The 21157-nt window shown below is 37.9% G+C and overlaps 2 protein-coding genes and 1 long non-coding RNA gene across 3 annotated transcripts; 2 read left to right on the top strand and 1 right to left on the bottom strand.

Annotated features, from left to right (window-relative positions):
• Positions 1 to 2889: 2889 nt before the first annotated feature.
• On the top strand, positions 2890 to 8774 carry LOC111338640 (uncharacterized). Its single transcript, XM_022945155.2, has 2 exons — positions 2890 to 3008; positions 6304 to 8774. The coding sequence occupies exon 2, from the start codon at positions 6403 to 6405 to the stop codon at positions 7771 to 7773; it is 1371 nt and encodes a 456-aa protein (XP_022800890.2). The 5' UTR covers positions 2890 to 3008; positions 6304 to 6402; the 3' UTR covers positions 7774 to 8774.
• Positions 8775 to 9462: 688 nt separating this feature from the next.
• LOC148721907 (uncharacterized) lies at positions 9463 to 17462 on the top strand. The gene is made up of 2 exons (XM_088735185.1): positions 9463 to 9768; positions 15546 to 17462. The coding sequence occupies exon 2, from the start codon at positions 15792 to 15794 to the stop codon at positions 16371 to 16373; it is 582 nt and encodes a 193-aa protein (XP_088591311.1). The 5' UTR covers positions 9463 to 9768; positions 15546 to 15791; the 3' UTR covers positions 16374 to 17462.
• Positions 17463 to 18407: 945 nt separating this feature from the next.
• On the bottom strand, positions 18408 to 19755 carry LOC148721906 (uncharacterized). Its single transcript, XR_015992224.1, has 2 exons — positions 19542 to 19755; positions 18408 to 19144 (listed from the first exon to the last, which is right to left on the bottom strand). It is a non-coding gene; the product is annotated as an uncharacterized LOC148721906 (long non-coding RNA).
• Positions 19756 to 21157: the final 1402 nt, after the last annotated feature.

The following is a 21157-nucleotide window of genomic DNA, read 5'->3' as shown; positions in this document are numbered from 1 at the left end:
AGAGCACGAGGAGCTATATTCATCTCCAAAACATTTTACTAGCAAGATATGTATATAGTTTTGTGTCTATCGATCAAAGCTTAAATTATTTCAAGAAAATAGTATGGCCTGGTCTTCAGTTTAAAGAGGTTATTTGTAAATTTTTATTGAAGCGACGAACCATTGGTGAAGCGAAATTGAGGAGCAAAGGGCTTCTATCTGATCAGAGAAGAGTGAAAGAAGTGAAGTGTGAAGGAAGTCAGGACATTAACATATCATGATGACAAGTCAAATATTTTTTACAACACAATTCTACTTCGCGTGATTGCAAGAGGCTGATATTGTTTAGGTAAAATGTTCCCATGACATTTTCGTACACAAAGGAGACAACATGGTCTAATTTTTATGACAGTTTAAAATATTCAAAATAGCGCGGTCATATTAGGAGCAAATGATTGTGAAAGAAGGAAACAAAAACAGGAAAACACTCTGAAGCTTATGTGGAAACGTATTAATTTTATTTTGTTCCATTGTACCAAGCTTCTTTAATGAAATAAAAGTTTCTCCAGTCTGTCATTGCGTGACTTACAAATCGCTATAAGGACGAACCTTCAAGGCCTCAGGCAATTAGTTATCTCCGACAAATAGCTTTACATATATATCAAGTCGCCGCGACTAAGTATTACTGAAATCATGGTAAATATTCAAGCCAGACTGAGTCTATGCGATCTGTTGCGTATACAAAATTCTGCTACGGAGACAAGATTTTCAACAAAATCCTCATCGTCACACAAAGTGAATTGTCGCCGCGGTTTGTTTTCGTGGCGTATTGTAGCCACATGTATCCTAGTTAGGCCCTTATCGATTGTGCTAGCATAAGTTTTGGTATAATTTGGAAAAACGAACATAATTTGTGCTCTTTTTTTTAAAAGTAGCACTGCCAGCGTAATCGGCATATTTTTAGTTTTCAGGGAAGGGAACATTACCAGAGTCATGATTTGTTCTGTCCATGTTTCAGTCCATTTTCATTCGCCTGGGGGAGGGGAGTAAGGTTACCGCAATACTGCGTCGTTGGCCATGAAGAGGACTGAGCACACCGGAAGTAAAGATTGAGGAGCACACCGGAAGTAAAGATTGCTTCGGTCCCAGTTCCGCTAACATAGCTTCTAGTCTGGAATGAAGTGTAGTGTCTAGTTGTGTCTTATCAGAGCAAGTGTGTAACTCTAGATTAAGAAAATATGTCGCTTTATTAACAATAAATGACATGAATACATATAATTTCGATTTTGGACCAGTTTTGTGTTTTTTATTCTTAAGCATACATAATCATTAAGAAAAAGTATTAAGTAGCACAATGTTCAAAAACGAGCATAATTTTAGGCATAATTTAGAAAAAATCGGGCACTGCTAGTAGCATAATATGTTACGTTTACTAGCACAATCGATAAGGGCCTAATCCTAGTGCATTTTTGCATTAGAATACCACACCCCCTCTCTCCCTCCCCCCCCTTCCAAAAAAAGAAAAATTAAAATGAATTCTCTGCTTTGTCAACGATACATTTCCCCTAATTTCTTCTCCGATTTCAAGCTCTCAATTGATATTGCTATTTCTTCTTATCTTTTTTCTGTGTGAAAATGTCTTGATACTCGCATCTAGTCACTGCTGGGATCGAGGAGGTCAAAATCACACAAGAGCATCAAAAAAGCGCGACTCCTCAGCTATTGCAGTTCTACAGACTGACGAATATCATTCACAGAATGAATATAATATGAAGCACACGCAACAGCTAACTCTCTTTGTTTGGCAAGAAGTGCGCTTGAGAGTAGCGTCTGATTAGCGATTATTGTAGGGGGGGCGCCAAAACTATGGCACTGACGAACCATGTTTGTTGATCAGTGTTGATCAGTTCCATGTTTGCAACATTGAAAACGCCGGATAAAAAAAAATTATGAGCTAAAACAAGGGAAAAAAGGATTGGAAAAAATCAATTCTTGTGGTGTAAACGACGTATTTTTTTCCATGTTAAAAGCTTTTAATATGCTATTACCAAACCTTACGACCAAATGCAAACAAATATCGTCCAAGAGACTATGGTCTCTTGATATCGTTGCATCCATTTTCTATAGTGATCTTAACAATTTTTTTTCTATAGTGATCTTAACAATTTTTTTTCTAACAACAATAAACATATGAAACATATGTATGAACTGCGGTTATGAAACGTATATGTGCACGATCCTTCGCAGTAAAGCACTATTTGAGCAATAGTGAAAATCAGACCTGAAAAAAATTTCAGGCCTGTACGGGACTCGAACCACTGACCTCTGCGATACTAGTGCAGCGCTCTACCAATTGAGCTAACAAGCCAACTGGGAGCAGGCCATCAAATTAATTCGACATGAACCCGTAGATGATAAATCAAACAACAACAAACATATGAAACATATGTATGAACTGCGGTTATGAAACGTATATGTGCACGATCCTTCGCAGTAAAGCACTATTTGAGCAATAGTGAAAATCAGACCTGAAAAAAATTTCAGGCCTGTACGGGACTCGAACCACTGACCTCTGCGATACAGACCTGAAAAAAAAATTTTTTTTCAGGCCTACGTATTTCTTTCATTTTTCGGCTGGCTTAATCTATATGGAAGCAGGGAAGTTTTAGATGAGCCAGTAGTTGCATAGCTTAATTTGTATAAGTCAGTAAATATAACAAATGTTTTTAAGCACGTTTGTCTTCTGTTTGTGATAATGTATATTGTGTCAAGGAAAGTATTAGCGAAGGAGAAGAGCTTTGTTCACATAATTGAAAGAGTCCAAAACCAAGTAATACACCTGCGGACTAGAGTCTTTTCCATGGCAACGACGTCGCCTTTGCATAAAGTGACAGGTGAGATCCATTACAAATTTTATTCAAAAAAGAATACGCACGACTGTTAATTTCGCAACCGAGCTGGCTGAAAAGGAATTGACCTGGAAATCAGAGACTAGAAGTGTTCGGTGTTTCAGAGCCTCAATATTGCATGTAAGTGTGCATAAAAGAGTCTCGAAGTATAGCTGTTTAAACAACTAATTTTAAGTATCTCTACAAATTTTAAAGTTTTACATGATAACAGGCCAGCAGTTCTGGTGCGAAGCCATCTTCCAATATATTGTATTATCGATGCAGGAAGCCTCGATGTTTTAAATTAGTGAAAACATGGCTGATTTTGCTGCAGTTAAACAAAATTATTACGTTCTAAAAAACTTCACAAAAAACTCAAGCTTAAGGGCCAGAGGCACCAAAAGTCGAAGTAAAATTTCTACATATTATTTTGTACGGAATTCCGTATCATATTTTCATACATAGTCGAACATTTATGGTCGAGTTCTACTTTTCGATCGTTCGATCAATAATTCTATGCAATGGGGCTGGCTATGCAACAAATTTAGTTTGAACTGACTAAATTCGGAAAAGCTTCCAGTCATCTTGAAAGGGGGTGTAAAATTGCTAACTATTTGAGACAGGTGTAATGCATCAAGCTTCTGATCATATTTCTAACTAAGGCTCGTCGCTTCAAAAATTAAAATTTAAGCCTTCGTAATTTAAATTCTATCAGAGTTGATTTCAATAGTTTGGCCAGCACTGCCACAGAGAAAAGATCTGAACAAATGAAAAGGTACAAATAAACATATAGCCTATGTTAAGAATTCGCCAATAATGAACGAGAGCATGAAGTATCGTCAACGTGCAAAGTACATTTATCCTTTTTGTTTCGTGGTTTGCACAGTTAATGAATGTTGTCTTGAACTGCTTCCAACTTAGTTTACGGGCTTATTGGTAGTTTGTTTGCTGCATTGAAAAACCATAATTTTTGTGTGTTTTTTTGTCTTCTTTTGTCGGCTCTGTATATAATGTACAATGTTATGTGCCCGCCAGAAATAACAAATTCTGTCTGACGAGTAAGAGACGTGTTGATTAGTGATAACTTTTCTTTCTGCGTTGCTCCGCTCTTACCGTATGCAAAGTGTAAGTGTGTGCGATGTGAACGCGATGTGTGTGCGATATGTGTGTGTGGTGTGTCTGCATGGTAAAAGAAGAACTTAAGATTCGACCAGGCATTATAACTTGCCTAATCCTAATGGCTGTGATTTAACTTCAAAGCTCGGTCGCTGGTAACGCAATCAATGGTATAAATCTAACGTGTGATAAAACGGGTAACAAAAAAACCCAATTACATGTTGCCTCGAACCCAACATGAGGCTTTGTGGTTCAGTTAGCAGTAGCTCTGAACGAGTATCTAAAAGACGCAGGTACAGGCCAGTTCAAAGCCTGAATTCTTTAACTGTGGGTTACTTTCTGAAATATTTTAAATTGCTGTTTAACAACAAGTTTCGATTCGTCAACAATCATCCACAAATCAAGGATCATTCTTTTTATATATCCGATTCACTCTATCTGCAACGTACAAAGGACAGATTTCAAGCGACACGTGAGCTTCACTTTCTGTTCACTTAACCATGAGGTTCTTTTCTTGTTGTCCTCATTTTGGAGTCAAACTCCTTTCGGTTCCGAAGCCGTTGTATGTTACATGGATTATCCGGTACAAAGATGATCAACGTTTTGATGTTTCTAGAAGCCGAAAATAATTTTCATAACGCTGACAAAGACACCAATTAATGTATCTGCTACCACAATATTGTCCTAGCTACCTTTAGGTGTTGATGAAGAATTACTGCCTTACGGCTAAAATCAAATTATGGCCGGCAATTTTGATGCATCTCACTCAGTTGACAATCGCGCAAAACTCCATCCGACTTTAATGACCCATTACTTTGAACCATGCCTACGGCAATAACCGTAATGGCTTGTTTGCGTAGTGTATCAATAACAGAGGGAAGAAAATTAATTCGAATGCAAAGCGCGATCAGCAAGATCTATGAAGATTACTAAAATATCCCCGCCCCCCCCCCCATAACAAGAATTCACTTCAAATTCAAATTTATTTGCCATTTCTATCTCTCCTTTACTTCTCCTCTCTGTCTGCCATACAATTCTTATGATGTTAGTCCCGAGAATTGGCATTGGGATCAACAAAAAGTAACCTGTTGAAATTTTTCTCTATTCTCATTATTTGTCTGTTTAATATTATATTGATATTGTAAGGAGAAATCCCGTCTTGATCATTCTTGAGAGTTAAAGAGTTTAAAAGTCCCTTGTGAAAGCCAGATTAAAATCTGGTTTCTCCTCAATAACGACAAACATATATACATATGGTTCATATATATATATATATATATATTGCATTTTATTGCACCTTCGTGTTTTTAAAGTTTTTTTTTACCTAGTCGAATTAATTCGAGGGGGAGAGTGCATTTGTTTGAATCAAAATTTCTTCTCTTTTACCTTACATACTGCTTTAAATGTTAAGCTTTTCGTCGGTTCTTTTAGCTTTACAAAGGACTTTTAAAAATGTACATAATAAGCGCTAGCTTTTAAAAATTCGTGACTGTGGTTAGTTTCCTTTTAATAACGTGTAGGTAATTTTAGATTGTTTAATTGCCTCCGACATCTCTCATCAGTTGATTTTAAGGCTTTTTGCGGAAGTTTTCGACCTCTCTTTTGGTAAGAGGCCTTAAATTTTTCTAGATTCTGCTAGCGGTGTGAAAACGGGTGATTCTCAGACAAAAGTTTTCAGCTTAGTTAGCTCCTGCGCATCAATCCAATATTATAAGTTGTACATGCTTCATAGAACCATGACGTCTAAACAAAAAATTCTCCGTCTTTAAGTCGATGCGGTTAAAGCGACGGATCTAACGTTTATCTTGTAATCAGTCTTACCTGAAAGAGTAACACCTAAAAAACATTCTCTCCTTTGCAGACACTACGAGATTTGGCGCGTTTAACTCGAAAAAACGAAAGAGGAAATTAAAACTTGCCAATTTAGCGCACGTTTCACTTTGTGACGACAGGAAGTCTAACTTTTCGGCTGGTTAAGGTATTGTTGTCGCAAAGAAGCAAAAATAAGAGTAACAAATAATGAAATAAGACAAAAGACCGAGAAATCTGAAATCAACAGCGTGATAAATGATGTTTTCGTATTTATCCGTATCTTTTATTAAAGAGAGAAAAAAAGAAAAGAAAAGCCGGGAAAAAAACGAACTTGAGTACTGTTATCATGGTAATTCGATGAAGTAATTGCTTTATCAACACCTGTTTCTCAGTTAAACCTCTCACGTTTTTTTGACGCTCAGCTTGCGTTAAAAGCAGCATAATTGTTTTTCGTTCTCTCAGAGAGTGAAGAGAATTCAACTAATTGCGAACGTTTGTTCTCTTTCAGAAAGATTGTACTCGTGCGCGGTTGTTTGCAGCAATCTGCACTGTTTGAGCTCAACTTTGTTTACCAGAAATATGCCAAGATTTACCTCTGATTACAATCATGTCCATTTTTAGACGCAAACGTTTCTGGAGCAAAGGCAAAGAAGGAGCTTACATGGTGAGTTCGGATGAAAATGAATCATCAGCGGGTAAAAACAGTCCAAGAAATCGCGCGGGATCTTACAACTCCTATCCCAGGGGGAGCATCGGTTCTGCTTGCAGTATAGCCTCGCCTGGAGGATCTGACGATACTAGGAGCCACCAGTTGTCGAGACAGAGCTCGGTTGGAGCTCGTTCTGCGTTCGAAGCACACGAGAATGGTTTGACAAGCTCTGTAGGGTCGCTGGACGTTGACAGTGAAGTGTGGGACTCCATCTCCGTACAAGAACAAACCGTTCGGCTCCTTGCTAGTTTCAGGAATCCCTCAATGAACATGCAGCAGATTCAGGTAGAAATAAAGGAGGATAAGCTTGCTCAGAGCAGGAAACAGGCTGCTAAGGAAGAAGAGCGTCATGTAGATCCGATGGACACTGAAACAAGCGCTCATTTGAAGAAGGTTGTGGCTTCCATTTTGCAACAGTACAAAGAGGCTAGTAGCGACTCTGGGAGTTCCATAGGTGAAAACTTGGAGACTGAGTCCCCCATTTTGTCTGACGAAGAATCATCGGAAGAAGAAACCGAAGACGAGTTTGATTTTGAGGCGCATATCAGGAAAATCTGTAGACGCGACAACGGAAGTGACAGCGAATCGGACGGACACGGAAGCAACAATTCGGAAAAAGCATTAAAAAATGCCGTTCGTAAGGCAATGAGAAAAATAAAGCGAGAACGATCAGATGAGCTAGCCGATTCCGACAACGGATCCATGAAGGGTACGGGAAACGAACGACCGCCGAATGGCGACGGTTCTTCTTCGGAATCCAGCGACGAAAGTAATGACGATGATGGCTCCAGTGGGGCTGGCAGCTTTGAGATGGCACGAGATGTGGACCCTGAGATTCAAGAACTTATGGACGGTGGGCTTATCATTCATCCAAACGGAGATTCATCCAACACAAACGAATATCGTACCGTTTATAAATGTTTCATGCCCGATGAAGGTAAGATCGGTTCCATACAAGACCCAATCGTTAATCAATCGGAAGATACCAGAAATCCTCCGACGGAAAGCCACCGAGAAGATAACCTGGCCTCAAATTTGGACGAAAACAAAGCACAGGACCTTCGGTGGCCGTTTTCAAGCTTTTATGTGAAAGAAGTACGTCATGAGACGCCTTTCCCAAAGAATTTTGAAGCGTTACCGTCCTATCGCTCGACCCCGGCCAGCGCGGCGCATCCTGGCCGAAAGAGAAACGTTATGCTGGGACGAGTCTGGTGGGTGGAGTGGTGGGCGCGGGAAGATACAAAGATGAAATCAGGCGCCGATACTTAACAGTGACAGATGTATTACGACTGACATTGAGATAAGACAGGGATAGTACTTGTACAAACTCGTTGAATCTGGGTAGCCAAAACGTCGCGAGGGGATTCTGGTGGACAATTAAAAGCGCTCATTTCCTCTAAATTGAATATTTACTGAAAAGCCAAGACCGTGATTTGAAAGGGTCGCCAATCGAAAAATGTAAAATGAAAGAACTTACTTTAGAAAAAATTAACATTTAATGTTTAAACACAGGTGTGTCCACTGACTGTGAAAAACAGTGCCGGTTTCTAAGTATTTTAAGAAGGGCTTTTGAAACTGTTTTAACTCAACCCTGAAATTGCCAAGATCTGCAAGATCCTCTAAGTGCCACAGATTTTGCTTGTAAATTACTTAGGAGATTTTCGTGTTGGATCAGCATAGCGACCTCTAACCGTTAATTTTGAGTATTTTCATTACCTGTTTGCGGGATAATCTATAGATATTATAGGGAGAAGTTAGATGTTGATCACTACTGGGAGTCAAAGGGTCAAAGGAAAGTTAAATCATAGAAGCAAATGTGTGCATGTTACGAAACCACTATCTTAGATTTATCTACTTTTACTATGGCAAGGCATATGTTACGAAACGATAGACTTTTGTAGAAATGTCTATAAACCTTAGATCTCGATCAAGATTTGGCGTCGAACTTTACTCAGAAGTAGACCTGATACATGGGGAGCCACCCTCACATCTTGTTTCAGTTTTTGTAAAAAAAAAAATTGCTCTTATCCTTTTTAGTAGTCTAGTCATTTTTTCCGATTTTCTAGATTGTTGAATATTGGAGCTGAATGAAAATGACAAAGTGTGTATCTAGGGGGTGGGTAAGAGACATCTATGAGAGCTTCATATCGAAACTGTTTGCGCCCTCCGTTACGTTTCACAGCTAGTTTTTCATGAAACGAGATGCTATGGAGTGCCCATTATAAAATGTATAGAAATACCTCAAAATTGATATTACTTGATTTAACGTTCTTGATGTTCTTATTTTATTTGCCCAACAGCGTCTCCATCATTTACTCTGTATACATTAATTGGATTTGGAAGAAATAGATAGATTCGTTCCCCACCCTCCACCCCGCCTTCGTCGTCCCTGCTATGTCTCCCTCCCATTCCCATTCATTAGTTCCAGGCTTCTCACACACATCATAAATTCAAGATGGCTGCAAAAGACTGTAGCGATGCGCGAGGGTTAACTCTGCATGTGGAAATGTTTTCGGCTTGCAACAGAGGGGAGGGACGAGTAAGTACTTTTACTTTTAAAGGATACCTTTATTTAGACTTAAATATTGTTTTCATCCCTTCAGGACGTACCAAAACTCAAAAAGCGAATTGAAACTTTACGAAACACGTGTTTGCTAAATTATGCAGTTTTCAACAATCTTTTCCAATAAATTGGCTGCACTGTTTGGAAGAGTAGACCTAAAAATTATCAAACGAAAAACTTGCATCATGATTAAGAAATACACTCTGAAAATATCACTGTGGTTGCAAAAAACTGCAAAGCACCGTTATTTTGTAACGCAACGAAAACTTAATGTCAAGATATTGTAACGCCATGGAACTGAGAGGAACAAAGTAACGCAAAATTTTGTGACTTACTGCACGGAACGACTGCAATATCAAGAGTGGCACAACGCCATCACGCAGTTAGGATATGATCGTAGCAATGACAAGTAATAAATGCTAAGTTTATTCATAGTTATATATATTTGATGTGTCGACGCGACAAGGTGTTCAATAAGTAGTGGCAGTTGATAGAAGGAAACCAGGGTCTCCTATTCCGCAATATCATCATAAAGGACGACTATAATTGGACCGAGTGGGGTCCAATTTGTTCTGAAATCATATCAAGAGGTAAACAAAAAAGGGACTACCGTGAAGCGATGACTCAATATGTTAAACACGAGTATATATGACGACAGTCAAATTTGGACCACAGAAAGGCCTGCCACTTCTTAATCAAAGGTATGACGACATTTGAGAAACAAAATTTCCATCAGTGAAACGTATTCAATTTTTTTTTTTGACCACCAGGTAATGAACCTAGTGGTCTTTTATATAAGAGGACCCGAAAATGACGCGTATCGTCCATTGCTCAGAACCAAAAATTTTCGAGACTTTTTTCATACTTCACGAAATGACTGATTTTTTGCAATGCGTTTGGCAAATTAGAAGGGTTGTAATTCTGATAATACTGATGTAAATTACCAGTGATATGGAGAAAATCCTAAGATAGAATACCTCGTCAGAGCATAGTTAATAAAACGAACTGGCTAGTTTGCTCTGGTGACTATCGCCAGAGTTGACTAAAATTGGTACTTGATTTTTTTAAATATATGTCATTTTTAAGTCATGTTCTGAATCACGCGCTGAAGTATTAGCTAGTTATGAAATACGTGTCTCATTAAATTTCGTCATATTCCCGAGAATCGATGGCGTAAATGATACGTTGGTTTCATTGACATAGGACACTCGGAAATCATCTATCAACTTGAAAGAAACAATTTCAAGACGGTTACCAAAGAATCTAGCTTTAGATATTCAATGGTAGCAAACCTACATTGAATCCGTATGAACTGTATCATGCTAATTTAAGACTTTCCGCTTTGTAACCATTTATTGCCACGCGTTTTCTTTTTGTGGTTGTACCAATTAGCATCTGTTCTGTATAATGTTTTAAATTAAACTATGTGCTTTACGTTTATTTAAACTGAAGATGACGGGGCAACTGTAGCAAAAAGTCTCTTGAAAACAAATTGTAGTGTTCTTGAAATTTCAAGGTAGAGAGTAATTTTATTTTCAGTCGACTTTGTCGCAGGCTTCGTCATCGTGAACATCCTCAGGTAATGACTCGTTGGGAAACGGAGGTAAATGACGTCAGAACACCGTGTGAGGTAAAATTCTTAATAGTCGTAATGACTTGGCTGATCCTTATATAAAACCGAAGTTATCACAACGACCTCACAGAACGAAAGAAAAGATCATTATAAGCTAACGAGAACTCAAACTTAAGTAGAAACAAACTGCCCAAGGAGCAGAAAACGAGAGTGAAAAATCCGTGCTTGATTTAGTTTTACATCTCATTGTTTAGAAAGACACAACACGTCATTACCGATCGGAGGTGAAATTCAGCACGATTTTCTTCGCATTGATGTGAAATTGCTCTCTAATCATTTTCATAGGCTAAATTATGCAGAAGGAGACTTGGAGGAACAATAACCATGATAATAACTAGTTTATGTCGTGTAGAGAACGTAACAAGAGGCAGTGCAAGATGTCACGAAGATCTTCCATTTCCCTCAATAATTTCGCAAGAGGCTCGAGGTAGTTACCGTATCAGCCATATCATATGGCATACCGTATCGGCCATTCCATCAGCCTAACGTGGAAATGCAGCAAAGACAGAATTTTCATTCAGGCTTCTATTATCAGAGTTCGCAGACTTTTTTGATTTCACGTTATTAGGGAGTTTAAGAAACGACCACGGTAACGCCATGGACAACGTCGGTTAAAACACGAACTTCCATTTTGTCCACGAATCTTGCGATACCCTGAATATGGAACACAGCGTTAAATTTTAGATAGAAATTTAAAAAATTAGCCGTCGCCGTTCACGTTCCCCAGACAACGGAAAGGTTGGTCATTTCACGTTATTGCTTTCATGTTTGCAGAATACGCCAAAAAAATTTACAAAGATTTATGACCCGCGTGCACAGCCATTGTTCTCTCCATTAAACCATTTGTTTAGTGGCGTTCCTGTTGCCTTTGCCGTCGTGGTTTTTCTTAAGTTCCCTATTGTTTTTTAATAGAACGGCCAAGAAATGTACGAAACAGGGTGAAAAGCTCGCGCTGAGCTATTTTTCTGCTCATTAAATCTTTTGTATCGCTACATTCTTGTTGCTGATGCTGCCTTCGTTTTGTGGGAAATTATCACGTGACTATTCAGCTTTGCGACGAAACACTCTCTCAGTTGAGTTGTTTTTTATCTCCGGTGACGAAATTTGTCAAGGTGTATCCTGAAAGTGAGGGTTTGTCTGTAACCTCTCTAGCAAATACATAGGCATCTTGATTTATACTCTTCTTTATTATATTATTATATTATATTATATATTTATTATTATTATATATTTATTATTATTATTTATTTATTATTATATTATATTATATATTTATTATATATAGATTTATACTAAAAATCTTTGAACAGTCAGCAGAAGTTCTGTAATTGTGGGAAGCGACAATGGCGTGAAGTCACAATAATGTGGGAGGCACTGACGAACGGTCCCTTTCCTTCCAATCTCTGACGTCTTTGGATAGCCTCTATGAAAGGTTTGCAAAAAAATTTTCCCCTTTCTATTCTAAATTTGGCCACCATTGTTTGCACTCATACACTCGTACTTCTTTTACTTTACTCCCACAGTAAGTAACGATAATGGTTTTTGTTGTGCCAGGGATAAATCACTCAATGTTTACAACGTAACCATGGACACGGAAATACAGTGCAATGGAACTAGAACTTGTATCGCGGAGGACAAATCGAATGGGCTCTATATGGAGCGAATAAAGTGTTCCAATCGTGCCAAAATAGGGAATGAAAGCATCGCATTGACGCAGTATTTCTCAAACTCTGTGCGTTGTAATATTCGTAAGAGCTGCTATTTTCGAACGTGTAGTACAAGTTCGACAAGTAATTAAAAAGAAGTACCGGATAACAATCAATAATCTGAAGTATTTGGGAAAATATCGCACCAATATCAAGTGCTTGGTTATACAACAGATAAGGTTCGATCCAAACGTGGGTCAGTGCTTTATTGTCAGTTGTTGTTTTTATAGATTAAAAAAATAGAAGTACTCGAGTTAAGTTTGTTCCCGCGATCTTTAATCTTCAAGTGCATCTCAGCTTTCCGTCACAGTTTTGCATTCCTAGGACTGAATTTCCCGCAGTCGTTCAAGTGGAAAATTGTTTTTTTAAGTACACAAACCATTCGTGGATCATCCAAGAGTCGTTTCCTTCAAAACAAACCTGAGAGACCCACATGATAACCACAGAGTGACAAAACATACGATCCACTGCATTCCAGAATTTGCATAAATACACAGGCTCAATATATGAAGCAGATATTGCATTAGATTGCCTGGTGTGTGTGTGTGTGTGTTTCGTCCTTCTTTGGGTCGCATAGACTGTAAAATGCATCATCGAAAAAAATACTAGATTCGTTTTAGTTCTATGATAAAATGATTTTGTAGGTCGCATTGGCTGGTTTCATGTTACATACATGTAGAAGGTAAAGGTCAAAAACCGAAAATAGCCGATAAAAAGGTTTTTCTGAGTCTTCAACTTTGAAAAAATGTCATTATGTACAGGATTTGCAAAAATTAGTCAACAGTCATCCGACAATTTCAATGTCATTTCATCATAGTTTACATACACTGAATTCCAATCTGTAAGTTCCAGAACAAAACTCTGTTGAGATGGATCAAAATTATATAAATAGCATAAGATGAAGGTATACATCATAAAAGAATTACAATTTACGGTTTATAAAACTCAGCATTCTAGATTTGATATTTAAACTATTCCCTCTTGATAACTGCTGCTTGAACCACTTTTTAACCCTCGGGGCGAATTTATGGATAACTTACCATAATTCCGTTTTCTGTCCTCTTCTACTTGAAATCAGAGCCAAGCTTTTTTTTTTTAAACTTTATCGTGAAATCCAAATCTGCTGATCAGCCCAGTGACAAGTTGATGTGTATTTCACGTGCTAATTTTGCAACCTATCCAAGTGAAACGTACCCGACAACAACAACGAGAATTTGATGAGCACGAATGTTTTAACGAGTTTTACATTAACTTAGTATACGAATATCTATTGCTTTATTACATTTATCTCCCTTCTACTGAAAGCCTCATGACAACGTACAATGACCCAAAATTGTGTGCATTTGGACAACGTAAAACCCGACAGTGAGTTTATACGAGTTTTACTAATTAAAACCGAAGCCTATCTGGCAGTACGCAGTCAGGTGGAAGAAACACTGACCGCATTTTTGGATTTCAGGGGGTAGACCTTTACTGCGCACATTGGTTTCGGTGTTGTTAAACTTACGAATAATTTCTAGCCAATTACACATATATTGTACTCCCCTATTCGACACTGAAGCTCCTGGGGAATCGTCGTCATTACCAGTTTTAGTAACAACGAAGTCAGTTGAAAACTCCCCGTCAGACCGGTTCGTAATGTTGAGAAAAAGAGATTATACCATTTATTATTATTATTTTTCGTTTCACTCACATGTTTAATTTGGTGGTCTCCCTTTTGGCTTCCACTCATTTCCGAGAAATTTGTTTGAGAGAATGCGTCAAGCAAGATAGCTTTAGTTAAGCCAGAAAAATTAAACTTCGACGGCAGCAGTTTGTAACTGTGCTCGAACTTAGCTAGAATGTTATAATCACCGCCTGCAGTAAAACAGGCAATCCAAGATACATTCAATGAAATAAAGTATTATGGGAAATATCAGAATTCTGATTCTTGTGGTCAGCTATGGTTGCACGGTGTAGTACTCCATAATTTTTGTTACTTCACTTCAGCTATCATGACTTATCAAACTTCTGCATATTCCTGACGTTGTTCCAACTGTTAAACCTCTAGGAAATTTCCGCTTTCCAGCTGGGTCGCCCAACTGGAAAATTGAGCATTTAGAATTCGTCTGTTAACCGTACGCAGATCGGAAGAAAAAAAAAGAGATTTTCCCATCCTAGACGAACCTAAAACACGCCTCTTACAACCTTTGAGAAAGAGAAAAAAAAACGAATTACGAACCACTCTATTTAAGATTTTGCCTAAAATAAAGGCGCTCAATATATGAAGCAAATATTGCTAATGAGGGATTGGTGGGCGCGTGTTTGAATCTTGTTATGGTTACTTTGACTAAACGTGTTGGCAGGACTTGGGCTAGAACTTTCTTTGCTCAAGCGAAGGGTTTGTTTTGTAAACGCTTGGTATCGTTACATTCTGCATGTAATTGCAAGGGAAGGTGGAAAGCTGAAACCAGTCGATAAAGTGGCTTTCCGATTCATAACCCTTGAACGTGTCATATCAGCAGGAATAGAAATCGATCTGGTTGGTTTCATTTTCGATGTCACGTCAGTGGGGCAAATATACTGAATTCCACCCCGTAAGCTCCAGTTCAATATCTTAAAAACCAGAACGATTGTTTGAAGATAAAGACCTTAAAACATGTTAAAATATATACAAAATAAAATAAATAAGCAACACGTTTTTAAACACTCCTTAACTGAATTCTTAGCCGCAATTAGCAAGCCTAGTCACGTTTGCATCACACTACAAATTTAACGCCTTTCTTTCAAATTCTTATTCACTCAAATGTCATTTTATTAGAATGAATGATTCTTTGTTGTCATTCCACTTCTATACCATTTTAGAGACAGTTTTATGGGCGCCCTAAAATCGGGGCTTAGCGAAACGCGAAATCGGGAGGGTTTCTTAAAAGCTTTTTTCTGTGTGAGGTCAAGGGTGTACTGACTAAAGTTGTTTTCAATTTTTAGCAACTTGCAATGAAAAATCCTCTTGGCAACTTTAATCAATATCTCTTACGCCTTTTTAACCAAGATAGGGTCTATTATCACCATTCCTTTATTTACAATATGGTCGTGGTAGGCGTTTCCAAAGCGAACACTACGAATTACGATAAACAAGTTTTTGTCTTTTTCATTCAAGAGTTTTCCGTTGACAAGAAAGGAAGGCCTGACACGCGCCTGTGACGTCATAGAAACCGGAAGTCCTTTAGCCAGTGTGTAAGGTATGTATAAAGTCATAATACATAAACAACTTCGATAAAAAAAGGCACTTCACTCATACCGTCGCAACTGGGAAGAAACAACCTCACGCGAGCGAGCTAAGTAAGCGGTGAGAAACCTCAAGGTGAATATTTAAAATCGTAAAAAGATAGGACTTAATCAAATCATGAAACTTTTCGGTTTTTGTATGGCGATGTTTTTAGTTTCATGCGTTATCGGTGTGTCATCGCAGTGTAATGGGGAATTGGAATCGTGCTCTCAGGGACTATGTAGCGACAAATGTGAAACCTCAAATATGTCAGGTAGCGGAGTGGAAATCATCGTCATCATTATGAGTATATCTGTGGCATTAATTATTGGACTGGTTATCGTTTTGGTCTACGTGTGCCTCAAACAAGGACCTTGGTCTCAGAATGTCGACGCACCATCGAACGAGAACACCACATGCGATTCAAGCACGGCTGTGGAAATTCCCGAGTATTTAATGCGACGGCGATTTTCGTCTCTGAGTATGACTGCTGGTCCTCCGCCTTATTTTAGTCTTTTTAGCTTCAGTTTAAACGGTATTGGCGAGATGCAAAGCACGGTCATAGAAGAAAACGTAGGGACCGAAACTGCTAATGAACAACCACCAGAGTATGGTATCTTGTTCGGAAGCTCTCCCCCTCCTTACGAGCATGTGGTGAAGATTTCACAGTTACTACAGCATTCAGAAACAGGAACTACTGTTATCACTACCGCTGGTTAACGAAGAAAGGTTCTCAAAGTTTGAATGCAGAGCAGTTTAAGTAAAGAACTAGACGTGTTCGTTGAATCACGCGATGTGATTAAGAGCGCACGCAATGGTTTTACGGTACTGTTATGTCAGCTCACTTTGTCAGTCTATTAGAAGCTAAAGTTAGTGTCAACTGGGAAAGTTTAAAATGATTTTTTATCATACTGCTAACGGCAATTTTTAATCTTTATTGTTGTTAATTACTGAAAAAAAATCATCACTATAATTGAATTCACAAACTGCGGCGATCGTGTTGCCGCTCACTTTCACAAAGCAAGTAACGGGTCGCTTTTCTTTATTCTATCTGCCTTTCGCCTGTTAACTTAACTTTTATTTTGATAAGTACTTCTTAGACCATGCTGTAAAACGTGGCTTGAAAACTGCACTTAATTTTCAGTTTCGTTTAGAAGATAGTCTTCATCCAATTATTCTTGCAGTTCAAGTAATTTCGGCGGCTCTGTCCTTTCGCATTCCTCATGAATTACAGCATTTCACTGTAAATGATAATTTAAAAAACATCTGCCTTTCTCGCGCTTGGTTCTGTGCAAAACTTGAAGGAAAGACAAACAAATCGAAACAAAAATTCAACAGAATTTGCATCATTGTGTCATTTCGGCGCATGGCGTAGGGTCCGGAAAAAGGCGAGTCCGGAAAATCTACCTAAGAGTGTCAAATTAAACAGGTTTTTCTTAATTCCCTTGTAAAACCACGGGAGTTAATTAAAAAAGTCTCATCATAAGTGAATTTTGGGTTTTCAGGAATTTACTCGCTAGTTCTTTGTGCAAATATCCTTTTAAATCTTAGATATGAAAGATCTTATTATTATTATTATTATTATTATTATTATTTTTTTAAATTTGGTTTAACCTTACGGGCACAGCTATCATTGTTATTGTAAGGATTAGCTTGGTAAAAGTGAATTTTATTTGATGTTGTTTATTGCTAGAGATTGCTTTTGTAAATAGTTAGAGCAAGTATTCTTTGTTCATGCATACGTTGAAGGTTGTATAATTTATTTAATTTTTATTTATATCGTTCAAAATAAAAGTTTTACAAATTTAATTTGTGTGAGTACTAGTTCAGTAATGTCGATAGACATTATCGAAATTCATTGCAACAGCACTGGACAGATTATCCAACACCCGCAACGGCAGTTAATTTGTTTGATTTGTTAACGTTAGTGGTAAGATTGAGGCTTCCAGTCACATAGATCAATGCGATCAGGTTTAAAAAATGTCGTTTTCGTGTTTAGACTTGGTGTGGGATTGAGGCTTCCTGTTTGAAATTAACATTGATCAATGCGGTCAGTTTTAAAAAATGTCGTTTTCGTGTTTAGACTTGGTTTGTTTGAGGAAATGATCCAAGTTAGATAAGCTCAGTGGGAAAAGGGAAGGAAGTGGGTGAATGTGGGAGAAAACAATGTTACTTTCATTACATTGGACAAGACTCCGTTTAATATCCTCTCGGAATGATTAGTTTTATACGGCTAGAAGAAGCGGTAGCTTTTATCTCCCTGGCACTGTCCAATCTATTTTGTGTGTGCCCTAAATTGTTCTTCTGTCACTGTGTAATCTTGATTTTTTTTTTTCAAAAATCTTCATTCTTTCATTTGCCTCTAGTTGTTCCTTTTATTGTATTTTCTGGTACTTTCCGACAGACGAGTCGGTGCATGTGAAATGTACGCGCTGCCAACCGCTGTGCAAGCTGCTTACATAATACAGTCATTATTATCAGCGACAAATTAGACTCGAAATTATATGTTTCGCAGTAAAATTATCGAAAGACTGCTACTTGATATGGGTTTTGTTAAAGGGATGGAGATGTTTGGCTTCACACTGTTTTAATCGGCTTACATTTAAGACGGTATTAGTACAAATTTAACACCCAGGTTTTAAACCTTAGATTTCATTTTACCACTCCTTTATCCTAATCCAGTTACAGCGATTGACCCATGGCACTTTGCTGGAATACTCTGTCGCGACAGAGTGCAGCTTAAAAATACTGTACTATAGTTTAAGTTTAAGTTTAATGATGCCTTTTACCACTGTACAAGAATAATAAACAATAAAAAGGTACAGGAGGTTAAGGAAGGCAGTAGGGGGAAACTGAATTCCCATGTAAAAACTGCTCTCCAAGTTAGAAGATAACAAAATAAAAAGAAATGTCTAATGCATAACCACACATCTAGATAAGAAAGAAAACGGAGGAACTACTATGTCTTGACAATAAAATCTAAATATAATAAATTATAATAAAGGATACAATAAAATCTAAATACAGTAATTTATAGTAAATAATACAAAACAACTAAGTACGAAGATAATTAAATAATCGATTTTTAAACTGAGAGCCGACATAACAGAACTAGGTAACGAGTTCCAGTCATTAACATAACGGTTAAAAATGAGAATTTAAAATAGTTTGTCCTTGCCGCTCTAGTTCTGATTTTAAAATCATGGTTCCTTGTAGTTCTGGTCGGGCTAGTCAGATCAATATATCTAGTATAGTCCACATCACAATAGCCATGAATTATCTTGTAAAGCTGAACCAAGCAAAGATATTTTCTTCTTAGCTCCAATGTTGACCAGTTAAGTTCAGTTAGCCTTTCAGAGTAAGATTTGACTGATCCACAAATCAATCGAGTAGCAAGACGCTGGTGTCCTTTGTTTATATCTCTCCACAAAAATAAGAACTTATAAGTAACTTGCTAAGCTACTCGCATTAAATGTTTTGAAGCAGAAGTTCTGCAATGTAAATAACAGTAAAACGTTTACAGGAAAAGTGTATTCAAAGTATAAAATCTGTTTCTGGCATTCAGATAAATTCTCCTTCAAAAGGAAGAACTGATTCTTCTTCAAGCTGGCGACCAAAATTGTTTTTCAGATTACAATAAGGAAAGTGTCAAAATGGAGAACTGATTCCTCTTCAAGCTGGTGACCAAAATTGCATTTATTACGATATGGAAAGTGTCATGATGAAAATATGCCTGGTTTAAAAAGTAACAAGTTGCAATCATGTATCAATAAGTGCTTGAGAAGAATTCTGAAATTATGATGGGCAGACAGGAAAACAAACATGGAACTATGGAAAAATAAGGTCAGAAGCCAATTAAAACAAATCAGTCGGAGGAAGTAGTCACACCTTGAGGAAAAATCTGGACGGTGTTACCAAGCAAGCCTTGAAATGGAAAATGGAATCTCCATGGCAAACGGTAGGGTGGATAATGCTTTCCACTGGAAAAATCTCTATCCGGTGGATAGTGCAGTACGTTTTGTAATCCTTATCCGCTGGATACACATTTGTCCATTGGATAACGCAGTACTTTTTGTTTACTCTTCTCCGCTGGGTAGAGAATTGGTATATAGGTTAATTGACCACTCCCATAAGGGCTTTTCAGGGCCAACACCCACCCATCCCACCCCAGGGGAGGACGTCCACCACACAGTAATCTCGTGCTTGGGAAATTAACGTCTCCTACCCCTAACCCTCAGGAGACGGGGCCTACGGTTTACTCGTCCTTATCCGAGAAGACTAGAATATCTATCCATTTCTTGTTATAGAAAGGCAGCAAATTCTCCTCAGTTATTTAAGACCATGAGTATTGGTCCGGCCACGGCTCGAACCCTCGACCTCCCGCACAATACAATCCGGCGCTCTAACCAACTGAGCTATATTCTACGCACCTATGAAGACTGATTGGGCCACAACTAGACCACACTCAAAATGCTAGCCCAGGAAAGGAAAAGGTGGAGAAGGAGGTTCATCGATGACCGCCTGTGCTCCAGGAGAAGTTATAATGGATATAACTAAAAAGTATGTGCACTTAAAATCTCAAGTCAGTGCATCTCCCCATACTGGGGAAATAATAGTTCGAAGTTCTTCATAGTTACGGAAGTTTGTTTTAAGGTGTAAGCCAGCCAGGGGAATGTCTTTAGCCCAGTAGCAGTAGTATCGTGTGGGCGAAATCCGAAGGTCTTTGGTTCGATTCTTCGTCGGGTACTCGGGTGTTTTCTTTGTCCCATGCTCGTGTCGAAACGATGACACTTCTCTCTAGGTCCAATCTATGTATGTTAGATTTTGAATTACGTTTTTTTGGATTACGATTTTTTGAATTACGGATTTTTTGGATTGATAGTTTACAAAGGCTCCTCAGAATTAAAAAACGTTGTGCTAGAGTAATTTTAAGTGTAGGCACTGAAAGAACAATTGGCCTTTTTAAGAGATTAGGTTAGATTCCCATAAGTCACATAATAGTGCAAAGGAAATTGTGTATCATGCATAGCATCATCATTGGGAAATTTCCTGATTACTTTAATCATTGTATTCGTTATGTTAAAAATAGACATCAATACACAACTCGGACGTCAACTAATATGGACTTATCCGCACCTTCTTTTAGCACCATGACCGGTAAACGTTCATTTCTTGCGAGTGGCACTAGATTACGGAACAACCAAGACAGCACTTCTAGGGGTCTCACTTCCCTTTGTAAATTTAGAAATGAACTATACATGAAATATATAGATCGGAACTCCAGAATTAATAATTTTACTATAAGCAGAAATTTTTGATTAGTTTTTAGTTGTATTTTTTCTTTGTACTTTTGCCATTTGAATTTGAAGTTTTAGAGGACCACAATGAAAACTACTGGTTCTACCAGTAATTGTGTAATCCAATAAAGTCATTATTATTATTATTATTATTGTTATTATTGTCGCAGAGAAATCAACTGAATGCTACATTCCAATCAGGCAGCA

The sequence above is a fragment of the Stylophora pistillata genome, chromosome 10, assembly GCF_964205215.1.
Source record: "Stylophora pistillata chromosome 10, jaStyPist1.2, whole genome shotgun sequence".
Taxonomy (NCBI): domain Eukaryota; kingdom Metazoa; phylum Cnidaria; class Anthozoa; order Scleractinia; family Pocilloporidae; genus Stylophora; species Stylophora pistillata.
Note: the sequence above shows the minus strand (reverse complement) of the source record. Positions and strands in the feature narration are given on the sequence as shown.